The sequence below is a fragment of the Apium graveolens genome, chromosome 7 (assembly GCF_009905375.1).
Source record: "Apium graveolens cultivar Ventura chromosome 7, ASM990537v1, whole genome shotgun sequence".
Lineage (NCBI taxonomy): Eukaryota > Viridiplantae > Streptophyta > Magnoliopsida > Apiales > Apiaceae > Apium > Apium graveolens.
Genome location: NC_133653.1, coordinates 145583245 through 145603561, shown reverse-complemented (window position 1 = coordinate 145603561; position 20317 = coordinate 145583245). Strand labels below are relative to the sequence as shown.

At 34.5% G+C, this 20317-nt stretch overlaps 1 protein-coding gene across 2 annotated transcripts; it reads left to right on the top strand.

Annotated features, from left to right (window-relative positions):
- Nucleotides 1-15767: 15767 nt before the first annotated feature.
- On the top strand, nucleotides 15768-19124 carry LOC141672179 (uncharacterized). Of its 2 annotated transcripts, XM_074478708.1 has the most exons (12): nucleotides 15768-15954; nucleotides 16073-16119; nucleotides 16197-16271; nucleotides 16378-16436; nucleotides 16519-16648; nucleotides 16741-16837; nucleotides 16916-16982; nucleotides 17130-17228; nucleotides 17805-17891; nucleotides 17975-18129; nucleotides 18257-18358; nucleotides 18473-19121. In XM_074478708.1, exons 1-12 carry the CDS (start codon nucleotides 15926-15928, stop codon nucleotides 18639-18641), a joined length of 1116 nt encoding a protein of 371 aa, XP_074334809.1. In that variant the 5' UTR covers nucleotides 15768-15925; the 3' UTR covers nucleotides 18642-19121. The 2 variants fall into 2 exon arrangements, with proteins under 2 accessions (XP_074334809.1, XP_074334808.1); XM_074478707.1 differs by having other exon boundaries at nucleotides 15768-16119; nucleotides 18473-19124.
- The last annotated feature ends 1193 nt before the right edge of the window (nucleotides 19125-20317 follow it).

Below are 20317 nucleotides of genomic sequence, written 5' to 3'. Positions count from 1 at the left end.
GTTGGACACCTGTCAGACATGCAGTAATAACGGATAGTTACTGGGCTCGAGAAAACAGGAATGATTACTTACCCAGTTGCCTTGTTTCAAGGAAAAACCATTTCAGTTATCAAGAGACACAGTTTTAATTCAAAATTAAAACCGTTAGCACTGATTGAATTATTTTTCACTGCAACATTAATATTCTGAAAATGAATCATGTTAAAAATGACCTAGATAATTTCGATGAATAAGTGCTGACAAAGAATCAGAACTTAAATAAAGACAAAATTTAAATGGTCATCAGAATATCAAGCAGGATTTAACAACACAGATAAAATAACTCAGAGACAAAATCTTGAAGTAAAAACAGTTTTCATTAATATATCAAGTCAATACATATATGAAATAGAAATTACATCAATACAAGATTTTCCCTAAGCTTCTAATCCTAACGTCAACAGCTTTAGTCCTAGCTTAGAAGCCTGACAAAGCTGAGGATGAAGAAGAACAGGAAGAAGACGAGATTAAGTCATCCTCCTCTTCCTATCTTCGACAAACAAGATAGCGAGTCGAATGATTCGCTCTTGCTGACGGATACGACGAAGGTGAAGGTCTCTTCGAACGGCCACCAGATCACGTTTGATAACCTCTGGAAATTGAATCCAGAGATTGTGAGGGATGTTGGTGATAGGGTAGGGAGTTGGAATTCCATTCAAAAAGACATGCACCGTCTCATCACCGTAATTGTAGAACCAGCCAAATTCAGCCATTTGTGATAGTAAATGAAAAACAAGACTGAATTTGTGATACAAGTGTGATGAGAAGACTAATGTGAAGTGGCTGCATATATAGGCAAGAGAATGCCAAGAGACACAAAGATATTGAATGCAGACAGGTAGAATTAATTCTACCTCGTCTCCCTAGATCTTAAAAAAAAGAATAACAGTCGTTGGAAAAGGAATGTGCACATGTAACAAGAGTGAACTGTTCAAGGACGAGTGCCATTATGTTTTAACCATAGACTATTAATCTTCCACTTCAACATTTCGAAATTAATCTGAGACTGTTACCAAATTTTACTCATAAATAAGTCAAGTAAAGGGTTAGACTGAAAAATCAGAACTTAGACCTATACCAGAACTTAACAGTCATCAGAACATAATGTCTTAACTCGAACAAGGAATATCTATCTTAGTAAGTACTCATACAAGTTCTTAGTTATGAACGTCAGAACTTAATCATCAGAACGTGTACCTAGAACTTGTCCTCAGAATTTGTGCAGAAGTGACACAATGACTGTTTATCTAAAATAACATAGACCACCACAGAAATTTCATCATTCATATGGAGTGATGTGTGTGTGCATTAAGCTAAATAACAGACAAAGAGTAAAGTCTGATCTACTTCAGTACATCTTAGAAATAAGTCATAATTAAAATTTTGCTAAAGAACTGTCATTATCCTGAAACCTACTGATAAATGAGTTCATGCATGAGTCCACCTCAACTGTTTTTGTGCTAATTTTATGCATCTTTTGAAATTCTATTTTACAGAGGCTTCTCAGTGTAAGTGAGTCACGACTGTTTATCAGAATTTATGCTATTATCAGAGTATTTCTCCAGTAATCATAGAGTGTGAACAGTCACCAAGAAAAAAAATATTTTGCTTTTCTAATGCATATTTACTTAATACCAGCAATGCACTTGGGTCGTCCCATTCACATTTTTACTCTAGATCTCAAAGGAGTACCTGATATTATTCTTTGATTCTTTTCTTTTTCTTTTGATAAGTGAGGTTTATCAGCACTTAGTACATTCAGCAGTTTTACTAGAATCAGAACTTAAACAGATGAGTAGCATTATTCTAATTTGTGACTTAGTAATAAGATATACAAAGTAAACTTAACTAAGCTCAGTTATCAGAATTTGCTTGTGTCATAAGATTTCCACATAAATAATTACTTCTTTCATGGGATCATTTGTTTATTGAAGACTAGTAGGTCAGTATCTAGCACAGTTATCCTCATAGGATTGAATAGTTACTGAAACAGACATTTCACTTATCAGAGTTTAGAAACATATATCAGACAACAGTCAGTACTTAAAGACATTTATCAATTAATGCACAGAATATACAAAGAGATTAATTCTGTAAATACTGATCATAAAGTCTGATAACATAGAACAAGTTTAAGCAGATTTAGAGAAAGAACCTGAAATCATTCCAAGTTCATTTACCAATTTTGAAAAGGTAGCTTCACACAGTGGTTTTGTGAAGATATCTGCTACTTGTTGATCTGTGGGAACAAAATGCAATTCCACTGTACCTTCATCCACATGTTCCCTGATGAAATGGTACCTGATGCTGATGTGCTTTGTCATAGAGTGTTGAACTGGATTACCTGTCATAGCAATAGCACTTTGATTATCACAGTAAATAGGGATTTTGAAATATGTTAACCCATAATCCAGTAACTGATTCTTCATCCAGAGAATCTGTGCACAGCAGCTTCCTGCAGCAATATACTCTGCTTCTGCAGTTGATGTGGAAATTGACTTTTGTTTCTTGCTATACCAAGAAACCAACCTGCCTCCAAGAAATTGGCAGCTACCACTTGTGCTTTTCCTGTCAATTTTGCAACCTGCAAAATCTGCATCTGAGTAACCTATTAATTTAAAATCTGATTCTCTAGGATACCATAATCCGAGATCAGCTGTTCCTTTAAGATACTTAAAGATTCTTTTTACAGCTGTTAAGTGAGGTTCTCTTGGATCTGCTTGAAATCTTGCACAAAGACAGGTAGCAAACATGATATCTGGTCTACTAGCAGTTAGATAGAGAAGTGAGCCAATCATACCTCTGTAATCAGTAATATCTACTGAATTACCAGTATCCTTATCCAGTTTTGTTGCAGTGGCCATGGGAGTGGATGCACTTGAACAGTCTTGCATTCCAAATTTCTTCAGCAAGTTTCTGGTGTACTTAGATTGACAAATAAAAGTTCCTTCTTCACTCTGCTTGACTTGAAGGCCCAGAAAATAACTAAGTTCTCCCATCATACTCATCTGATATCTTGACTGCATTAGGTTGGCAAACTTTTTGCAAAGTTTATCATTTGGAGACCCAAAAATAATATCATCAACATAAATCTGGATCAGAAGTAAGTCCTTGCCATGGTTGAGATAGAACAATGTTTTGTCAATAGTTCCTCTGTTGAATCCACTTTCCAGAAGAAACTGAGCTAAAGTCTCATACCATGCTCTAGGAGCTTGCTTAAGTCCATAAAGTGCTTTATCAAGCCTGTAGACATAATTTGGATGTTTGGAATCTACAAAGCCTGGAGGTTGTTCAACATATACTTCCTCTTCCAATTCTCCATTGAGAAAAGCACTTTTCACATCCATTTGAAAGACAGTAAACTTTTTGTGAGCAGCATAAGCCATGAATATCCTTATGGCTTCTAACCTAGCAACTGGAGCAAATGTTTCATCATAGTCAATTCCCTCCTGTTGAGAATATCCTTTTGCAACCAGCCTTGCCTTGTTCCTTACAATTATGCCATCACTGTCAGTTTTGTTTCTGAATACCCACTTTGTACCAACAACCGATCTATTCTTGGGTCTTGGCACTAAGGTCCAGACTTTGTTTCTTTCAAATTCATTCAACTCTTCCTGCATTGCTTGCACCCAATCAGCATCTTGAAGAGCTTCTTCCACTTTCTTTGGCTCAGACTGAGAGAGAAAAGAGTTGTAAAGACATTCATTCGAAGTACCTGTTCTAGTTCTGACACCTGCCTCAGGATTTCCAATTATTAAATCAGGTGTATGTGATTTTGTCCACTTCCTTGCAGATGGAAGATTTTCTCTAGAACTGGATGCTCCCCCATGATTCATGCTGTCTTCGGTTTCATTTTCTGATGCTCCCCCTGAAACTATGCTCTCTGAGTTGGATCCTTCAGTATTTAGATTTTCAGCACTGTCAGTACTTGGCTTATCAGAACTTGACGAATCAGAATTTGAAGAGCCAGATGTATGTTCTGATGCTTCTTGAGATGTGATAATATCTTGAGTATGCTCCCCCTGCATTGGTGCATCTTCCTTTGACGTAGTCACCACAGTTTCAATAACATCAGAGTTTAATCCATCAGAATTCACAGTATCAGGACTTAGACTGTCAGGACTTGAGGTATCAGAATATGAATCTTTATTTTCAAATCTCAGCTGATCATGATCAATGCAATCTTCAAGTCCAGTGATCTTCTTGTCATCAAAAGAGACATTGATAGATTCCATGACCACTTTTGTTCTCAAATTATAGACTCTGAAGGCTTTTGTAGAAAGTGGATATCCTACAAAGATTCCCTCATCAGCTTTTAGATCAAACTTGGATAGCTGTTCAGGATGAGTCTTGAGAACAAAACACTTACATCCAAATACATGAAAGTATTTGAGATTTGGCTTCTTGTTCTTCACCATCTCATATGGTGTTTTTCCATGCTTGTTAATGAGTGTTGCATTTTGAGTAAAACAAGCAGTCTGCACAGCTTCAGCCCAGAAATAGGTTGGAAGCTTTGCTTCTTCAAGCATTGTTCGTGCAGCTTCAATTAGAGTTCTATTCTTCCTTTCAACAACTCCATTTTGCTGTGGAGTTCCAGGAGCAGAAAATTCCTGCTTTATTCCATGATTTTTGCAGAACTCTTCCATTATCAAATTCTTGAATTCAGTGCCATTATCACTCCTCAAAATTTTTACAGAATCTTTGATCAATTTATCCAGATGTTTGACATGATCAATCAGGATAGATGCAGTTTCACTTTTTGTGTGCAAGAAATACACCCATGTGTATCTGGTGAACTCATCTACTATGACCAACGCATATTTCTTCTTTGCAATAGACATGACATTCACTGGACCAAATAGATCAACATGAAGTAGATAATAAGGCTCAAGAATTGATGATTCAGTCTTGCTCTTGAACGAAGATTTTCTTTGTTTAGCCTTCTGACATGAGTCACAAAGACCATCAGGAACAAACACTGATTTTGGCAGTCCTCTCACAAGATCTTTCTTGATCAGTTCATTTATCTTGTTGAAGTTTAAATGAGAGAGTTTCTTGTGCCAATTCCAGCTTTCTTCAGTTGAGGCTCTACTCACTAAACAGATTGCAGAACCATCAGAACTTGTTGAAAGCTTAGCTTCATAAATGTTACCACGCCTGAATCCCTTCAGAACAATTTTTCTTTTAGATTTACTAACTATTTCACAATGTTCTGCAAAGAAATCAACATGATAACCTCTGTCACAGATTTGACTTATACTCAGTAAGTTGTGTTTAAGTCCTGAGACCAGAGCTACATCTTTAATAATGACATTCCCAAGATTGATATTGCCATATCCCAAAGTTTTTCCAATGTTGCCATCTCCATAAGAAACACTTGGGCCAGCTTTCTCCACAAAGTCTGATAGCAGGGCCTTATTTCCAGTCATGTGTCCTGAACATCCACTGTCCAGAACTAAAATATTTTTCCTGTTGCCCTGCAATCAAAAAGACCACTAATTATTAGTTTTAAGGACCCAGACTTGCTTGGATCCTTTGGCCTTTTTAGGTTTGTTAACATTTGCAGCGGATTTAACATCAGATTTTATGTTAACAGTTTTCTTATCAGAACTTATACTAGAAGGAACAACATAAACTTTCTTTAAAGAAGGTTTTATTTGATAATAATCATAGTACAAACTATGATATTCCTTACAAGTATAAATGGAATGCCATAAACTACCACAATGAAAACAAGGATTTTGTGGTTTGTATCTAACAGACTGACTCTTAACTCCTGACTTTGTAGATAAGGAGTTAATATTCTTATTCTTCCTGCAAAAAGAAGCCAGATGGTTAGAACTTCCACAGTTATAACATGCTTTCCTAGGAGCATCAGGAACAGATTTATAGTTATTGCTTTTATTCACACCTTCCTTTCCATTCCTGTTTTTCCTAGGTGATTTTACCTTGTTTGCATTCTTAACATCTTTCAGCTTATGCTTAAGCTGCTTCTTTGTCATTAAGCCTATGTTAACTTCAGCTGTCTTTTCCTGTTTTAGTTTGTCAGAAGCTAATTCCTTTTTAACTTCTGATTTCTCATTTTCAGATTTTTCAGTTACAAACTTAACAGGTTTTAACTTCGGCTTTTGCTTATCAACAGGCTTAATTACTTCAGTTCCTTTTTCATTATTTTCTCCATAACCTAAGTCCTCTTTCCAGTTTCCACTGCTTAGTAAATTTTGAGTTGTTTTGCCAGAGTTAGTCCAAGTTCTGATAATCTCTCTCTCCTTTTCTAACTCAGTTTTTAGAGATTCATTCATTTTTAGCACTTCATCCCTAACATAAAAAGCATCATCTCTATCCTTCTGAGTTTGATGAAACATGACTAACTCTTTTTCTAAGAAATTATTTCTTTTCTTAAAAGCAAGATTTTCAGAAGTTAATCTTTCACATGTTAAAGTTTGATCTCTATAACTAACAAACATGGTTTTAAGATATCTTCTCAACTCATTAATATCATCAGTATGAAAAGCATAAGTAGTCTGAGGTACCTTTGTTTCAGCAGCTTCAGAACTGCTCTCAGAACTTGATTTATCAGCATTTGCCATCAATGCATAGTTCTCCTCACTTTCAGAGTCTGAGGTGTCTGTCCAGCTTTTCTGCTTTGTGACAAGAGCTTTGCCTTTGTCATTCTTGGTCTTCTTGCAATCAGGAGATATGTGGCCTTTCTCACCACAATTATAACATTTAACATTAGCGTAATCTCCTCTGTCAGACTTTCCTCCTTTTCCTTCAGATCTTCTGAAATTCTTCTTATCAGAACTTATGCCTTTCCTGGAAAACTTCTTTCCCTTCCTGAACTTCCTGTATGCAATCTTTGTGATTCCTTTCACCATAAGAGCACACAGCTTCATCATCTCCTCATCAGCATCAGTTTCAGGCAAGCTTTCAGAATCTGAGTCATCATCACTCTCAGAACTTGATGACTCAGTATCAGATTTTATGATAAGAGCTTTACCCTTATCTTTCTTTGAGGAAGATGGTTTGGGGGATTCCTCTTCAGCCTTGAGAGCAACCGTTCTTGACTTTCCTCCTTTCCTCTTGCTTCTTTGTTCCATCTCAAGTTCATGAGTCTTGAGCATTCCATAGATTTCATCAAGAGTTGTTTCATCAAGATTGTAGTTGTCTCTTATTGTTGTTGCCTTCAAATCCCAACATTCAGGAAGAGCTAACAGGAATTTGAGGTTTGTATCTTCAAGATCATACTCCTTATTTACTAATGACAAGTCATTCAAGAGTTTGACAAATCTATCATATACATCAGTCAATGACTCATTAGTCCTAGAGTCAAAGTGTTCATACTCTTGAGTGAGTATTGTCTTCCTGTTCTTCTTAACTGTTTCAGTTCCTTGACACCTTGTCTCCAGTGCATCCCATATCTCCTTAGCAGTCTTGCAGTTGATTACCCTGTTTGACATTACATTATCAATGGCACTATGCAATAAGTGACGTACCTTGGCATCCTTAGCAATAGATGCTATATCTTCAGCAGTGTAATCATTCTTTTCCTTTGGTACGGTCATTGCTGCTTCACCTGGAACTACAACAGCGAGCTTGGTAGGTTTGTGAGGCCCTTCCCTGATTCTATCAAGGTATTCTGGATCTGTTGCTTCCAGAAACATGGTCATCCTTACCTTCCATATGGGATATTCAGATGGTCTCAATATGGGAACTCTGATAGTCTCATATCGACTCTGAGTTGATGTCTTTGATGATTCCTCAGTTTTGGTAAGCTTAGTTGGAGTTTCTGTGTCAGACATGATTGTGTTTGGATCTTTAACTGTATGTGTGTTAACAGATAGCTCTGATACCACTTGTTAGGTCACACTTTCACTGTAGAGGGGGTGAATACAGTGTTTATTACAATCAAATCAAACTTCAAGAACTTATGTAACAGAAAACAAACTTTATTAAAACAATAAACTCTGTTACAATCTGGAACTGTTATCTCTCAGTGATGAACAAAATATCACGAGAGCTACTAGAGTTATAATAAATAATATTCTCGATAATGATAACACTTTTAGTGTAAACCCTATGTCTGTGTTTATATACTACACAGTTACAAGATATTCGCTAATTGATATGGAATATAATTCTGCTTCCTAAAATATATCAATCAGATATCTTCTATTCCAAGTATTCCATTCTTCACGGAATTCCTTCTTCATGCATATCTCTTCTTATGTTTATCTTGATCTTCTTAACTTTAATCAGCTACTGTCCTTATCTGATCGTCCTTCAGCACTTAAGTTCTGATATCTATCTCCTGATAACATAAGTACTGATATCCCTTAAGTTCTGACTTCCAGTATAAGTACTGATCAGTTAAGTACTGATTTGTTCTGTTCAAATAAGATCTGAAATCTAAACATAAAACATATTAGCCATGACATTATCAAATATATCTAACAGGGTATTTCGACTCTGTAGGTTCTAGTTGAAGGACTCCAGAAGTGATATCGAACTAAAGATAACCTAGTGATCAATCAATAAGTGTAGCGAGGTTCCAAGAGAAGGACCTGAACGTTGAAGTCGGATCCAGGATAGTCTGATAGTAAGGCGATAAAGCCGAGTGTCCAAGTTAGTCCAAGGTTGATCAATAATAATTTTAAAGCTCTGCAAGGCAAGTACCCATGACCATTATTTTATGGTTCGATATATGTGAATAGCTAATATTTTAATCTCGTAATGGAACGAAAACGTATCCCCTGTATTTGAAAATATTGTTTAAAATGTTTTTGGGGAAAAGTAACTTCTGAAAGCACCTATCTCTAAGCATGATTAAAATGAAAAGAAGTTTTGAATAGTGTTCTGTGATAGAATGATTTTAAAAAGAGATAGGTGATGTGATTTTGGAAACTGGATAAAGAGAGGTGTTTTGATCCACCTATGTCGTGGAATGTTTTGATCCACCTATGTCGTGGAATGTTTTGATCTACCTATGTCGTGGAATGTTTTGATCCACCTATGTCGTGGAAGGTTTTGATCCACCTATGTCGTGGAATTTGTGGAAAGAGGCAACAAAAAAAAGGGGAATTCAGTTAATCTATTGGAGTCGCGTAAGAGGCCCGTTATTCGGTAACGGCCCAGCAGGTGGTGGCGTAAGAGGCTAATTCAGTTGGACGCTCTGTTTAACCGATTAGTCCAGCGTTGGGGGAAAGACCTAGCTAGTCTTTTCCCAAGTTCCGGAACACATTTTTTATTCTGGATGGCCTTTAGTCGCTGTCCGGTGAGGGTAGACTGATCAGCTATCTTCACCCGTTAAATGTCCAATAGATTTGATTGATTCAATTTTGGAATTGATTAACAAATCAATTTGTTGAAATAAATGATTTGGAAATGAAATAGCATGCTAAGATTTAACTATGATATTTACACACAGCACACGACTGATATTATTGTTTTACGGAGCATGCTAGTTTTGAATATCCAGTTTATGAATGTTTACACTGTTTTGCAAATGAGCTATAATCTCTGTTCCTATCACTGTTTTAACATAAATTGCTTTACTTGTTATTCATATATCGGTACTGCTGAGCAATTGATTACTCACCCTTGCAGAATATTTTATATATGTATTGCAGATGCTTAGGAGATTCTTCCGTGGTATTAAAGGCAGAGTTCCAGTCCTTCCGTGTCAGGTTCCTCTGAGGTAGTTGTGTTTAAACTAGAGATGGTCTATTGAGTTGCTGTATTAAGTTAGTTGTGACAGAATGGCTTGGGTAAGTTGGTGTTGTGATAGTTGTAACCTAAATCATACTTAAACCTGGAAAAGATCTTGGTAAAGGGGTTGTAGTTATATTTTATTATTGAATTATTTACTTTATAGTTGTTGTTGATGACGTCAACTCCTGACCCCGGGGTTGAGGCCATCACATCTTGTCTCCAAAGCATCCCATATCTCCTTTGCAGTCTTGCATCCAATTACCCTGTTTGACATGACATTATCAATTGCACTATGCAGCAAATGTCTTACCCTTGCATCCTTGGCAATAGATGAGATATCTTCAGGTGTGTATTCATTTCTCTCCTTTGGTATGGTCTTTGTTGGTTGATCAGCAACTACAACAGAGAGCTTGGTAGGCTTATATGGTCCTTCATTAATTCTGTCAAGGTACTCTAGATCTATAGCTTCCAGAAATATAGCCATCTTCACTTTCCATATGGGATACTCAGAAGGTCTCAGTATGGGAACCCTAATAGTTTCATATCGACTGTGGGTTTGAGTGTCTTGAGTTTCTTGAGTTTTGGTGGGCTTAGTTGGGGTTTGTGTTTCTTCAAACATGATTGTTTAAATCTTTATTGTATGTGTGTTAACAGAAAAGCTCTGATACCACTTGTTAGGTCACACAACACTATAGAAGGGGGTGGAATATAGTGTTTACACAATCAAATCGATTTCAACACAAGTATGTAACAAAGATCAAGTATATTCAAATAAACTCTGTTACAATAGAACTGTTGTTCTCTCTCAGTGATGAACAATATCACTAAGAGCTGCTAGGTTACAATGAATAATGTTCTCGATAATGATAACACCTATAGTGTAAACCCTAAGCTGTGTTTATATAGTACACAGTTACAAGATATCTTCTAATTGATATAGAATATAATTATGTCTCCTAAAATATATCAATCAGATATCTTCTACAAGTCTTCTAGTCCTCTAACTCTTCATGCATATCTTCTTTTGTTTTAGTCCAGATCTTCTCCTATAAATCAGCCACATTCCTTATCTGAGGTCTTCCCGTACTTAAGTCCTGATATATATCTTCTGACGACTTAAGTTCTGATATTAAGTTCTGACTTCAGTAAGTTCTAATTTCCAGTAAGTCCTGATAAGTCCTGTTGTTAAGTTCTGAAAACTAAACACAAATCAGATTAGACATGACATCTCAAATATATCTAATATTAATAATAACTCCTAATTAGTTAAGAGTTATAATTCTTATTATACCCTCTATATAATATCTATTGTGTGGCTGATTTTGTATGCAAGACTTTTACCAAAACCCTAGCCACCAAGGGAGAAGATGGAGAGAGCAAGAAGAAACGAGTTTATACTAGTACACATTCAATCCTTATGTTCAAGCATTCATGTGGATACCGATAGAGCGTAGATCGCGATAATGGGATACGTGGTGATTGAAAAAGCTTGGATCTCCATTAGGTAACCAATTGGTAAAACTTCTTAAGGTAAACAATCTGATCTATGAATTAAATATATGTTTTTCGCATGGATCCTGCGGTGGGTTTCAAAAATTCTGATTTTTCACGTTTTTAATTATTGTTTTCGTTGTGTTTATGTGCTCGAAACCCAACAGAAATAAAGGTCAAACACACTCTTGCTCCATTCATGTCTTTTTTCAGATCAAAAGTGCTGCCAAATATCTCACCAATATAAGTAGACCAAGTCATAGCAGGGCAATGGATGACATCAGAAATAACAGCATCACCATCAACAGGAAGCCCTAAAAGAATAGCTACATCCTGCAAAATAATAGTGACCTCTCCCATAGGGTAGTGAAAGGTATGAGTTGCTGTCCGCCATATCTCAATGAAAGCTGATATGAGACTCCAATTAAGCTGTAAAGATGCTACCCGAGCCACACCATAGAAACCAGTAGCCTGAAGTAAAGGAACCATACGAACATCCAACGGAGGAAGATCATCTTTATAATTAGGATTTTTACGTCGACACATCAACATATCACCATCCCTAACCTCCAAGTATCTGGAGATCTATACGAGTCCTGAAGATGAAGAAGCCTAGTGTTAACAGGTCCCGGATGCATGTTCTGCAAACATATAGATGTACAAGTTAAAAAACATACAAAAAGATTATTTCAATTAATATGACGCAATAAAGTAGAGTAGACATATAAACTCGTTCATAAGCATACTATGCATGATAAATTTATATTAAAGAATGGACAATCGACAACATCAACATTAAAATCTGAGTATCACGTCATATTAAAAAAATATAAGGACATTTTGTTTGGTATAATACATCAGATTTGGAATGATACACATGGATTGTCTTGAACATATCATATACACATACTTGTCATTTACATAAAAACTCATTTCAGACAGAAAACTAAGAAAATAAGAAAGCTCATTTCAGACAGAAAGCTAATAAACTACAGGAGCAACAGTCTTTCAAATGCTACATTCCAGACTAAAATCCTCCTCACTTCAAACAGAAACTAGTAAAGGTCGACAATTGGTTACTATTTCATGCAGCTTACATTCACAAAGCAACCTTGTTATCCTCAACCTAGTAAAGCAATGAGATAACACTACTGGGCATTTTAATTTTTTCAAGGTTTTATATTATATCATCCTTCTTTATTTTCAATAATTTTCCATACCTACATTTTAAAGGGCCCGACTTTCTTGAAAAGGATGAAAAACCCCTTGTGATTCTAGTAAATTCCATAACACAAATTCCCCGTGACCCAATCTGATTATGAGGCATCTTTGATTTTTTCAGGGGACACGTGTTCTGCCCCCATTGGATGTCTTGTGTATACAACTATAAATATAATTCATAGGGAGCAAATTGTTCATAATTGGGTTGAGGTCCCCCATCCCTTTCAATATCTCTTAAATCTTAGAGAGTAGACATCAGCATATGTAATCGATTAACATAATCAAACAAATATCTACTACTAGAAATTCGACTAGTATTTAATTAGAAACGTTATTACTTTAACTTCTCCCAATTAGATTCTGCCTAACTGATTCAAATAATCAAACAGTTATCTATTACTAGAAATTTGACTAGTATTTAATTACTAGAAACATTCTTACTTCATCTTTCCCCCAAATACATTCTGTGGGACAATATACAAGTAATAGCACGGTACTAACACAACAAATTAACAAAGTCTCAATTCCGTAACAGTGACATATTGGAGCATTTTAAACCAAATGATGACAATTTGTTCCATTTCTCTGTATAATCACACACACAATACATACATATATGAATAAATAGAGAGAGAGAAAGAGAGACATAGAGGGGGAGAGAAGGAGAGAGCAAAAGAGAAAGAAGATAGATAGTTTGGAGAGAAAATTAGAGATCAAACTCAACACAACCACATCAACATAACATATACATACAACTTAATATATGCACAGAACAAATGTACATATAATTAATTAACTCAAGATTCATGATTGCTGTAGGGAGAAATCAAAATATAAAACATAATTGAAAGTATAAATTGTTGCAACAGTTTTTGATTTTGAAACTCTGCCCTGTAAATCTCACAATCTTCACCTCCAACCTCTCATGTTAAGTTGTCAATTGCAGGGTCATGCCTTAGGATGTTCTAGTGGTTCAACGGAATGCTCAGACATGTAGATTTATATGTATATTATACTTTATCTAAAAAAATAAAAATAAGCATAAATTTGTTTTTCGATAAAAATAATGTACAAATAAAAGAAAGGTCAAAAAATAGTAAAGGTAAAAAATTATAAATTATTATATTGAGTAAAATTGTAAAATATTATATATGAAATATTAATTTTTTTGGTAAGTAATTTATATTTTTGATTAGCGAACAATAATTTTTATTTAGGTGACTAATTTAATTTAAATTATATATATACATATATTTTTAATATTCATATATTTATTGAAAAACTTTATTTCAAAAATTAATTTAATTAATTGATGTTCATACATAAATTTAAATAAGTTTACTATTTATGTACGTGTAATATTCTTTTTTAATTTTTAGTTTAATAAAATTATGTTAAAAATATAATTTCTAAATATTTCTATTATTTTATTTACTTCAAATTTTGTAATTAAGAGCATATTTCTTGATTTTGCACATGGCACATAAAATTTCAGGCACGGTTGTGGTCAATTGATGAAATTGAAGTAACCGTAATAAAGAAGTACTCGTTACTTATATATTTGTTAAAATATTTGCGAAATCGTATAGCTTCTTGTATGTCAAAACGTTATATAATGTGACATGGTGTGGTGATAATTTGGATATTTTTTCCAATAATAAAATTTTGGATCATTTTAAATCAAATGGTGACAATTTGGTCAATTTCTCCCCCATTTTATCATGTTTATTTTAAAAAGTTATATCCTCTGCATTCAAGAATTCAACAAGGATAAGTTTACAGTGGATGAAAAGGGAGAACGAGTCTGTTGATTGTATAAAAAAGTTTAGTTGTCGGTATCGGCTTAACAATAAATTTTTGTCATATTTAAAAAGACAAATAGATTGACTTGCTAAAGTATCGGCATGTGCAAATGGTGGGTTCTGTAGCCATGCCCTCTTACATTCAATGGAGATCCATTTCGGATATTCAATGCAGCTTCAGCTTGGATGGAAGCTTCATTCCCTTCCTCGCTTGTGACTTGTGACAGAACTAAATGATGAAGGTGTCTTCTTCTATTATCTTAATATTCTAGACTGACTAATTAATTAACATGATATTAATTGGGGCAGGGACGGAACCAGAGATTTTTATAGGGAGGTTTTAACCAGTCACTAGTCAAATTTTACCATTAAAATATCAGCAACACAAGCAGTAATAACTTATTACTAATAAGTAGTAGTAACGTATTTAGCGATTTGATTATACTGATTTGATCACTAGATATCAAATGGGTTTGATACATGGTTGGACCATGAAATACATAAATAAGTATATGTAGTAATTTTTTTTTCTTAAAATCAACCGGGGCTTGAGCCCAGGGGAGCCCTTATATAGCTCCATGTCTTAATTAGGGCTGTCAAACGGATAATTCGAATACGGATCTGCCTATATCTGTATCCGGATCTGAATCCGAAAATTTATATCCGTATCCGTATCTGAATCCGAAAATATTTAATGAATTATATCTGAATCCGGATCCGACGGATACTATCCGGATACGGATAATATCCGGATCCGAATCCGATTTTTAATCAGATTTTTTAATTTTTATTAAAAATTAAAAAAAATGAAAAAATATAGTAAAAATTAAAAATTCATTTTTAAAAGTTAAAATAAGAGATAAAGTGATTTAATCATATTTTAATTTTTCAAAAAATTAATTTTTTATTTATCTTTTCAATATAATCGTTATCTTTAAATTGTTGAACTCAAATGATTTTTTTTCTCCATATCTAACATAATATATCCGTATATATATATGTGTATATATATACACATAAATATACTATAAATTTAATAAAATATATTTTTAAATTATTTAAATATTTATATATAAAATATATTTATTCGGATACGGAGATATTATCGGATACGAATATGCCTATATCCGTATCCGTATCCGCAATCGTCGGATTCGAATACGGATAATATCCGTTTTATTTCGGATACGGATAATATCTGCTTTATTTCGGATACGAATGCGGATTTTTCGGACGAATATCGGATTTTTCGAAATTTTTTGACAGCCCTAGTCTTAATGAAGGATACGATAAAAGGTGTAAAATCATGTTGGGATTTTTATCTACTGCTTAAAATTTTAAAATGACCCGTTATTTAATATTAATGTTCTAATGGGGTACCAATTTAAAAAGTTTTTCAAAAAGTTTTTCCATGAATATTTAAACTTTTATTCCTCCCCTAGCTTTCCTTTTACTCATAAATTATGCATGTACATGCTAGTAAAGCATTGGTTGACTATGCAGCTGGAAGGTACTTGTTAATGTCTTTCCTTGTATTTTTCTATTTTTTATTTTGGCTTCGGGTATTGACTGACATTTTAGCTTTAGAAGTACACAAAGCCAGTTCTAATTTTCAATGCAGGATATTCGAAAACTGAAAATTCAGGTTGAAGAACAATGGGATGCACATCATCAATTTACAAGATTGCAAGTAAGAAAAAGAACATACCTCAATTTACGGTCTTTGTCCCGCCATTGCGTGTTCCTGATCAGTCTGATGATATTCACAAGATGCTTAGATGCTTAATCCCTAAAGCTCTTGTTGACAGAATTACTTCACTTCGGAATCAGATTGTTCTTGTGGCACAAGATACTGGTATGTTCAAACTTCGCACCTGTTTTAATTCTTAGGCAAAATAAATAAAATCCAAGATTTCTTCAAAAATCTTGCAGGTGGAACTGCTGTACTAGAATTGCAAGGAGCACTAGAGGAGTACTTATCACTCATTGTTGGTCTCACTAACAGAGGTTTTTACAATAATCAGTAGTCCTCTACTTTGTGAAGGCTCTGTTTTTTTAGTCTATAAACAGAATCATGTGCATACTTATGTAAGTTTTATCTTATTGTAAACAGAAAATGGTATCCAAGAACTGGTGGAGTTCAAGTGGAAGAATATAGAAGATGGAAAACGTGTAAAGATTTTGTAGACTGCTCTCTTGATTGTTTGCTTTTGCATTTTCTGCAGTATAATGATTTCAGTATTATGAGCTGCAGGAAGTATGTGTCAAGGACTCATGGTTTGAAATACTTTCCGTTGTCCATATGATGGCTACATTGACATTGAGTGAGGCCAACTCGAAGCTAATTTCAAAGGATCCAACTTCTGACAGGGTTGTTACATCAGGTCCATTAAATATCCTGTTGATATGACTTAATAATATCCATGGAACTCAAACTTTTTATCTGATGTCTCATTATGATTTTGCGTACCAACAGATAGCATGAGCGCGGCTGTTGATTTACTGCTGAAGGCCGCAGGGTACTTGGAATTCTGTATTAGGGATATTCTCGTGCACATACCAGCTGATATAAAGTATGTAAACATAATTTAGTTTCGATTTGTCCAGCATTTAAGTGGTTGATTGCAAACTAATCCTAACTATGTGATCAGAAGCATGATGCCAAAAGATTTGCAGGAGGATGTAATAGGAGCTATTTCAATTCAAGCACTAGCTCAGGTAACACATCATTACCCTTTTCAGCCCCATGATCAGTTTGATAAACCTGATTGTTTTTTTAGATTGTTCTACAATTATCAGCATATGTTCAATATATGATCTGCTGAAGCATCATTAACTCCAAGCTGATTACCATAACATCATCAGGGAACTGAAGTGCAGCTTGGTTTAGCTGTTGAAAGTAAAAAAGCCACTTTACCTGTTAAGAGGAGGCTAGCTTGTGAACAACTAAGCTACTTAGGACAGGTATGCACCTGCCTGCAACATTGGTAACCATTAAATCATTAGAAAAGTTCTTCTAGTTAAATCATTATATTATTAAGTTCTTCTAGTTATATCATTAGAAAAGTTGAGTGATCCTAATAGGTGTTTTATCCGCCATGGTAGGAACATCACTGGTCAATGCGTTAGGGACTCCCTGCAGAAATTTATGGTCAACTAAGAACTAAAATTGTGTCCAGGTCAAACTAGGCTAGTTTTCCTCTGGTAACTGAAAAGGAGGGTCAAAGCATTAGCTATCAATGATAAAACAACGCATACCATCCTCATTTGCACAAGAAAAATGCTCCGTCATTTGGAAGTGTCACTCTTTACGTGTGTTTACATATTTTAAAGCATCAAGTTTCATATAGCCTATTAACTAGTGAACTCTTGTCAAGTGAACAAGAACTATGAAGTTATATTGTAGCTCTAGGAGTTGAGCAGTATGACGGCTAACAGATAGGAACTCTTCTAAGTTAACCTTTATGTTTTGTTTTAATATGGAAATTGCAATGTAAAAACTTTTTAAACTTAAATTACCTTATATACTTTATGTGCCAGGCTCATTTTTATTTGACGAAATGTATTAATTACGGCAACGGAAAGAAGCATTTGTTGTTCATCAAGTGGAAATACCTTGAAGCAAAGGTGCGCGTGCTGCAGACATCCCTTCTAATCTACAACTTCTCTTTCACAAGTAACTACTAATAGATATGCTTAAACTTTTTCAGGCTGCAGCTTACTATTACAATGGGCTGATCGTGGACAAGGGCACCAATCCATCCTGCCACACTAGTGCTGTTTGTTGCTTTCTTGCTGCAGAAGAACTTCTAACTGAAAGCAAGAAGGCGTGCTTAAACTTCTGCCTAACCGTGCCTATAACCAGGTTGGATTAGATTACACAATAATTTACTCTTCCTCAATTTTTTTTTCACTTCATGCATTCTTTAATAACATTAAACTTTTGTTTCTTGTTCTGATATTTAATGAATTGGTACCTATTTTTTGCACAGAACTCCTCCACTTTGGGGTGCAATGAAGCATCTAAACAAGAAAATTCCAGAAACTGCATTTAAGAAGTCTCAGATGTATGGTTACCTTTTAGATCAGGAAAAGTAAGAACAAAGAAGTTTTGCCTTTCAAATCATTTTACGACTTCAATTTTTTTTGTTTTTGAGAATAACAGCAAGTCCATGGAATGACCTTTTTCCCTCCCTGATGTAACGCAGGGGACTACATGGTGTTCCTGATCTTCCAGAATTTGAGTTGTCATTAAAACCCGAAGAGTACAAATTTCCAGAGACAAATGAAGAATGGGATAGAGAAAAGTGGAAAATTCCAGGTCAAACACTCAAAGAGCACCTTATAGAGAGCGAAGATGAGATGGAAAGTGATTAACTCTGGCCCTCTTCTCGCTCTCATCTCAGACTCCTTTGATATTGAAGGTGAACTACAGATTGTGTACTTGTTATTCCAGCTCATCTGGTGTTGTCTTGAGGGCGAGTGTGTATTCTTATAAACAAGATGAGAATTACTTCTGTGTATTAATTCGAATACCTGTAAACAATTGTAATAGTATAAAAGATGTTACTGTTAGTATATACATTTTGCAGATAGAGTACAAAATACTGGCAAATATTTACAAAATTTAGACCATGCACATGTGTTTTGTGATGGTGTTACAGGTACAGCAGCAACTGCAGCAACTTGTTCTGTTATGAATCAATTTTATCTTAGCTTCTTCTCGGAGCTTATCTTCTTCTTCGTATGTTTTCATCTGTTCACTTAACCTCCATTAATGGAGTCTCAACTATAAATCTGACAAGGTATCAGAGCCAGTTTCTCTTGACTACGCATCCGCGTTACGATCAAATACATATAATCGAGCTTCAAACTCATCTGCAATGGCGAATAACAACGTCGTAATTAAAGGGTATCATGCAAGAATATGCAAGAATATTCTTCTGATCAGGATTGTCACGATCAAATACATATAATCGAGCTTCAAACTCATCTGATATAAATCATCCGTACTACCTGATTTCTTCTGATCATCCAGGATTGTCACTTGTCACAGAGGTGCTCAATAATCAAAATTATCATCATTGGAGTCGTTCAATCAGTGCACTTTCTGCTAAACTGGAACTAGGTTTTATTGATGGGTCTCAACTTAGACCAGCTGCTACATCACCATAACACAGTTTATGAACACAGTTTATGGATGAGGTCATGAGGAGCAACGATCTTGTGATCTCGTCGTTACTAAATTGGGCTCCGTCCATTTTATGGCATATTTGAATGAAAGTTTCATTTTTATTGTATACTCGTTCATTCTTAGACAAAAATGGCATAAAACGCACTTTTCATGGGTTCTGCCTCTGACACCAGAAGAAGTGCCGTCTGGTGCTATTTTTTTTTTCTCTCCTCCAATCTGCCTTGAATTTTGTAGGGATAAAATTTAGTTTAAGATCCCCATTTTCAACCCTCATACTAAATCTAATACAAATAAATAGGGTTCAATATTTTTGATTGACAAGTGATTTAAACCTATTTTTAGTAGATATTTTTTTTAATTTAAAAATTTATTGTTATATAATTTTAGTAACTTGAAAAAGGATATCATGGAAGAATATGACTTGTTTTTTACGAGCACTCATAATTTTGAGAGTAGAGTTCTGCACAATATATAAAAATATTTTTTGTTTGATATAAAGTATATTTAATGTATTGTGAGTATTAAAATTAAAAATATTTTCAAAAAAAATTAGAAAATATTACCATTTGTACCGTCAAAAAATGGTACTGCATTAGTTAAAATGTCAAAAAAAATATTAAAATTATTGATATATTTTGTACACTATTTATTTAATTGACTAAAAATAAAAACTAAAATTTACTATAAAAATTATGAATACATGCAAATTAAAATTTTTTATACATGTGTATATATGTTTTGATTTGATTTCATATAATATTTTTAGTCAATTTTGAATAAATTTGTTAGCAATTATTTAGTGTTATCTATATAAGAAGATCTCCAAATATAAAATGTATTAATTTATAATCTTTGAATA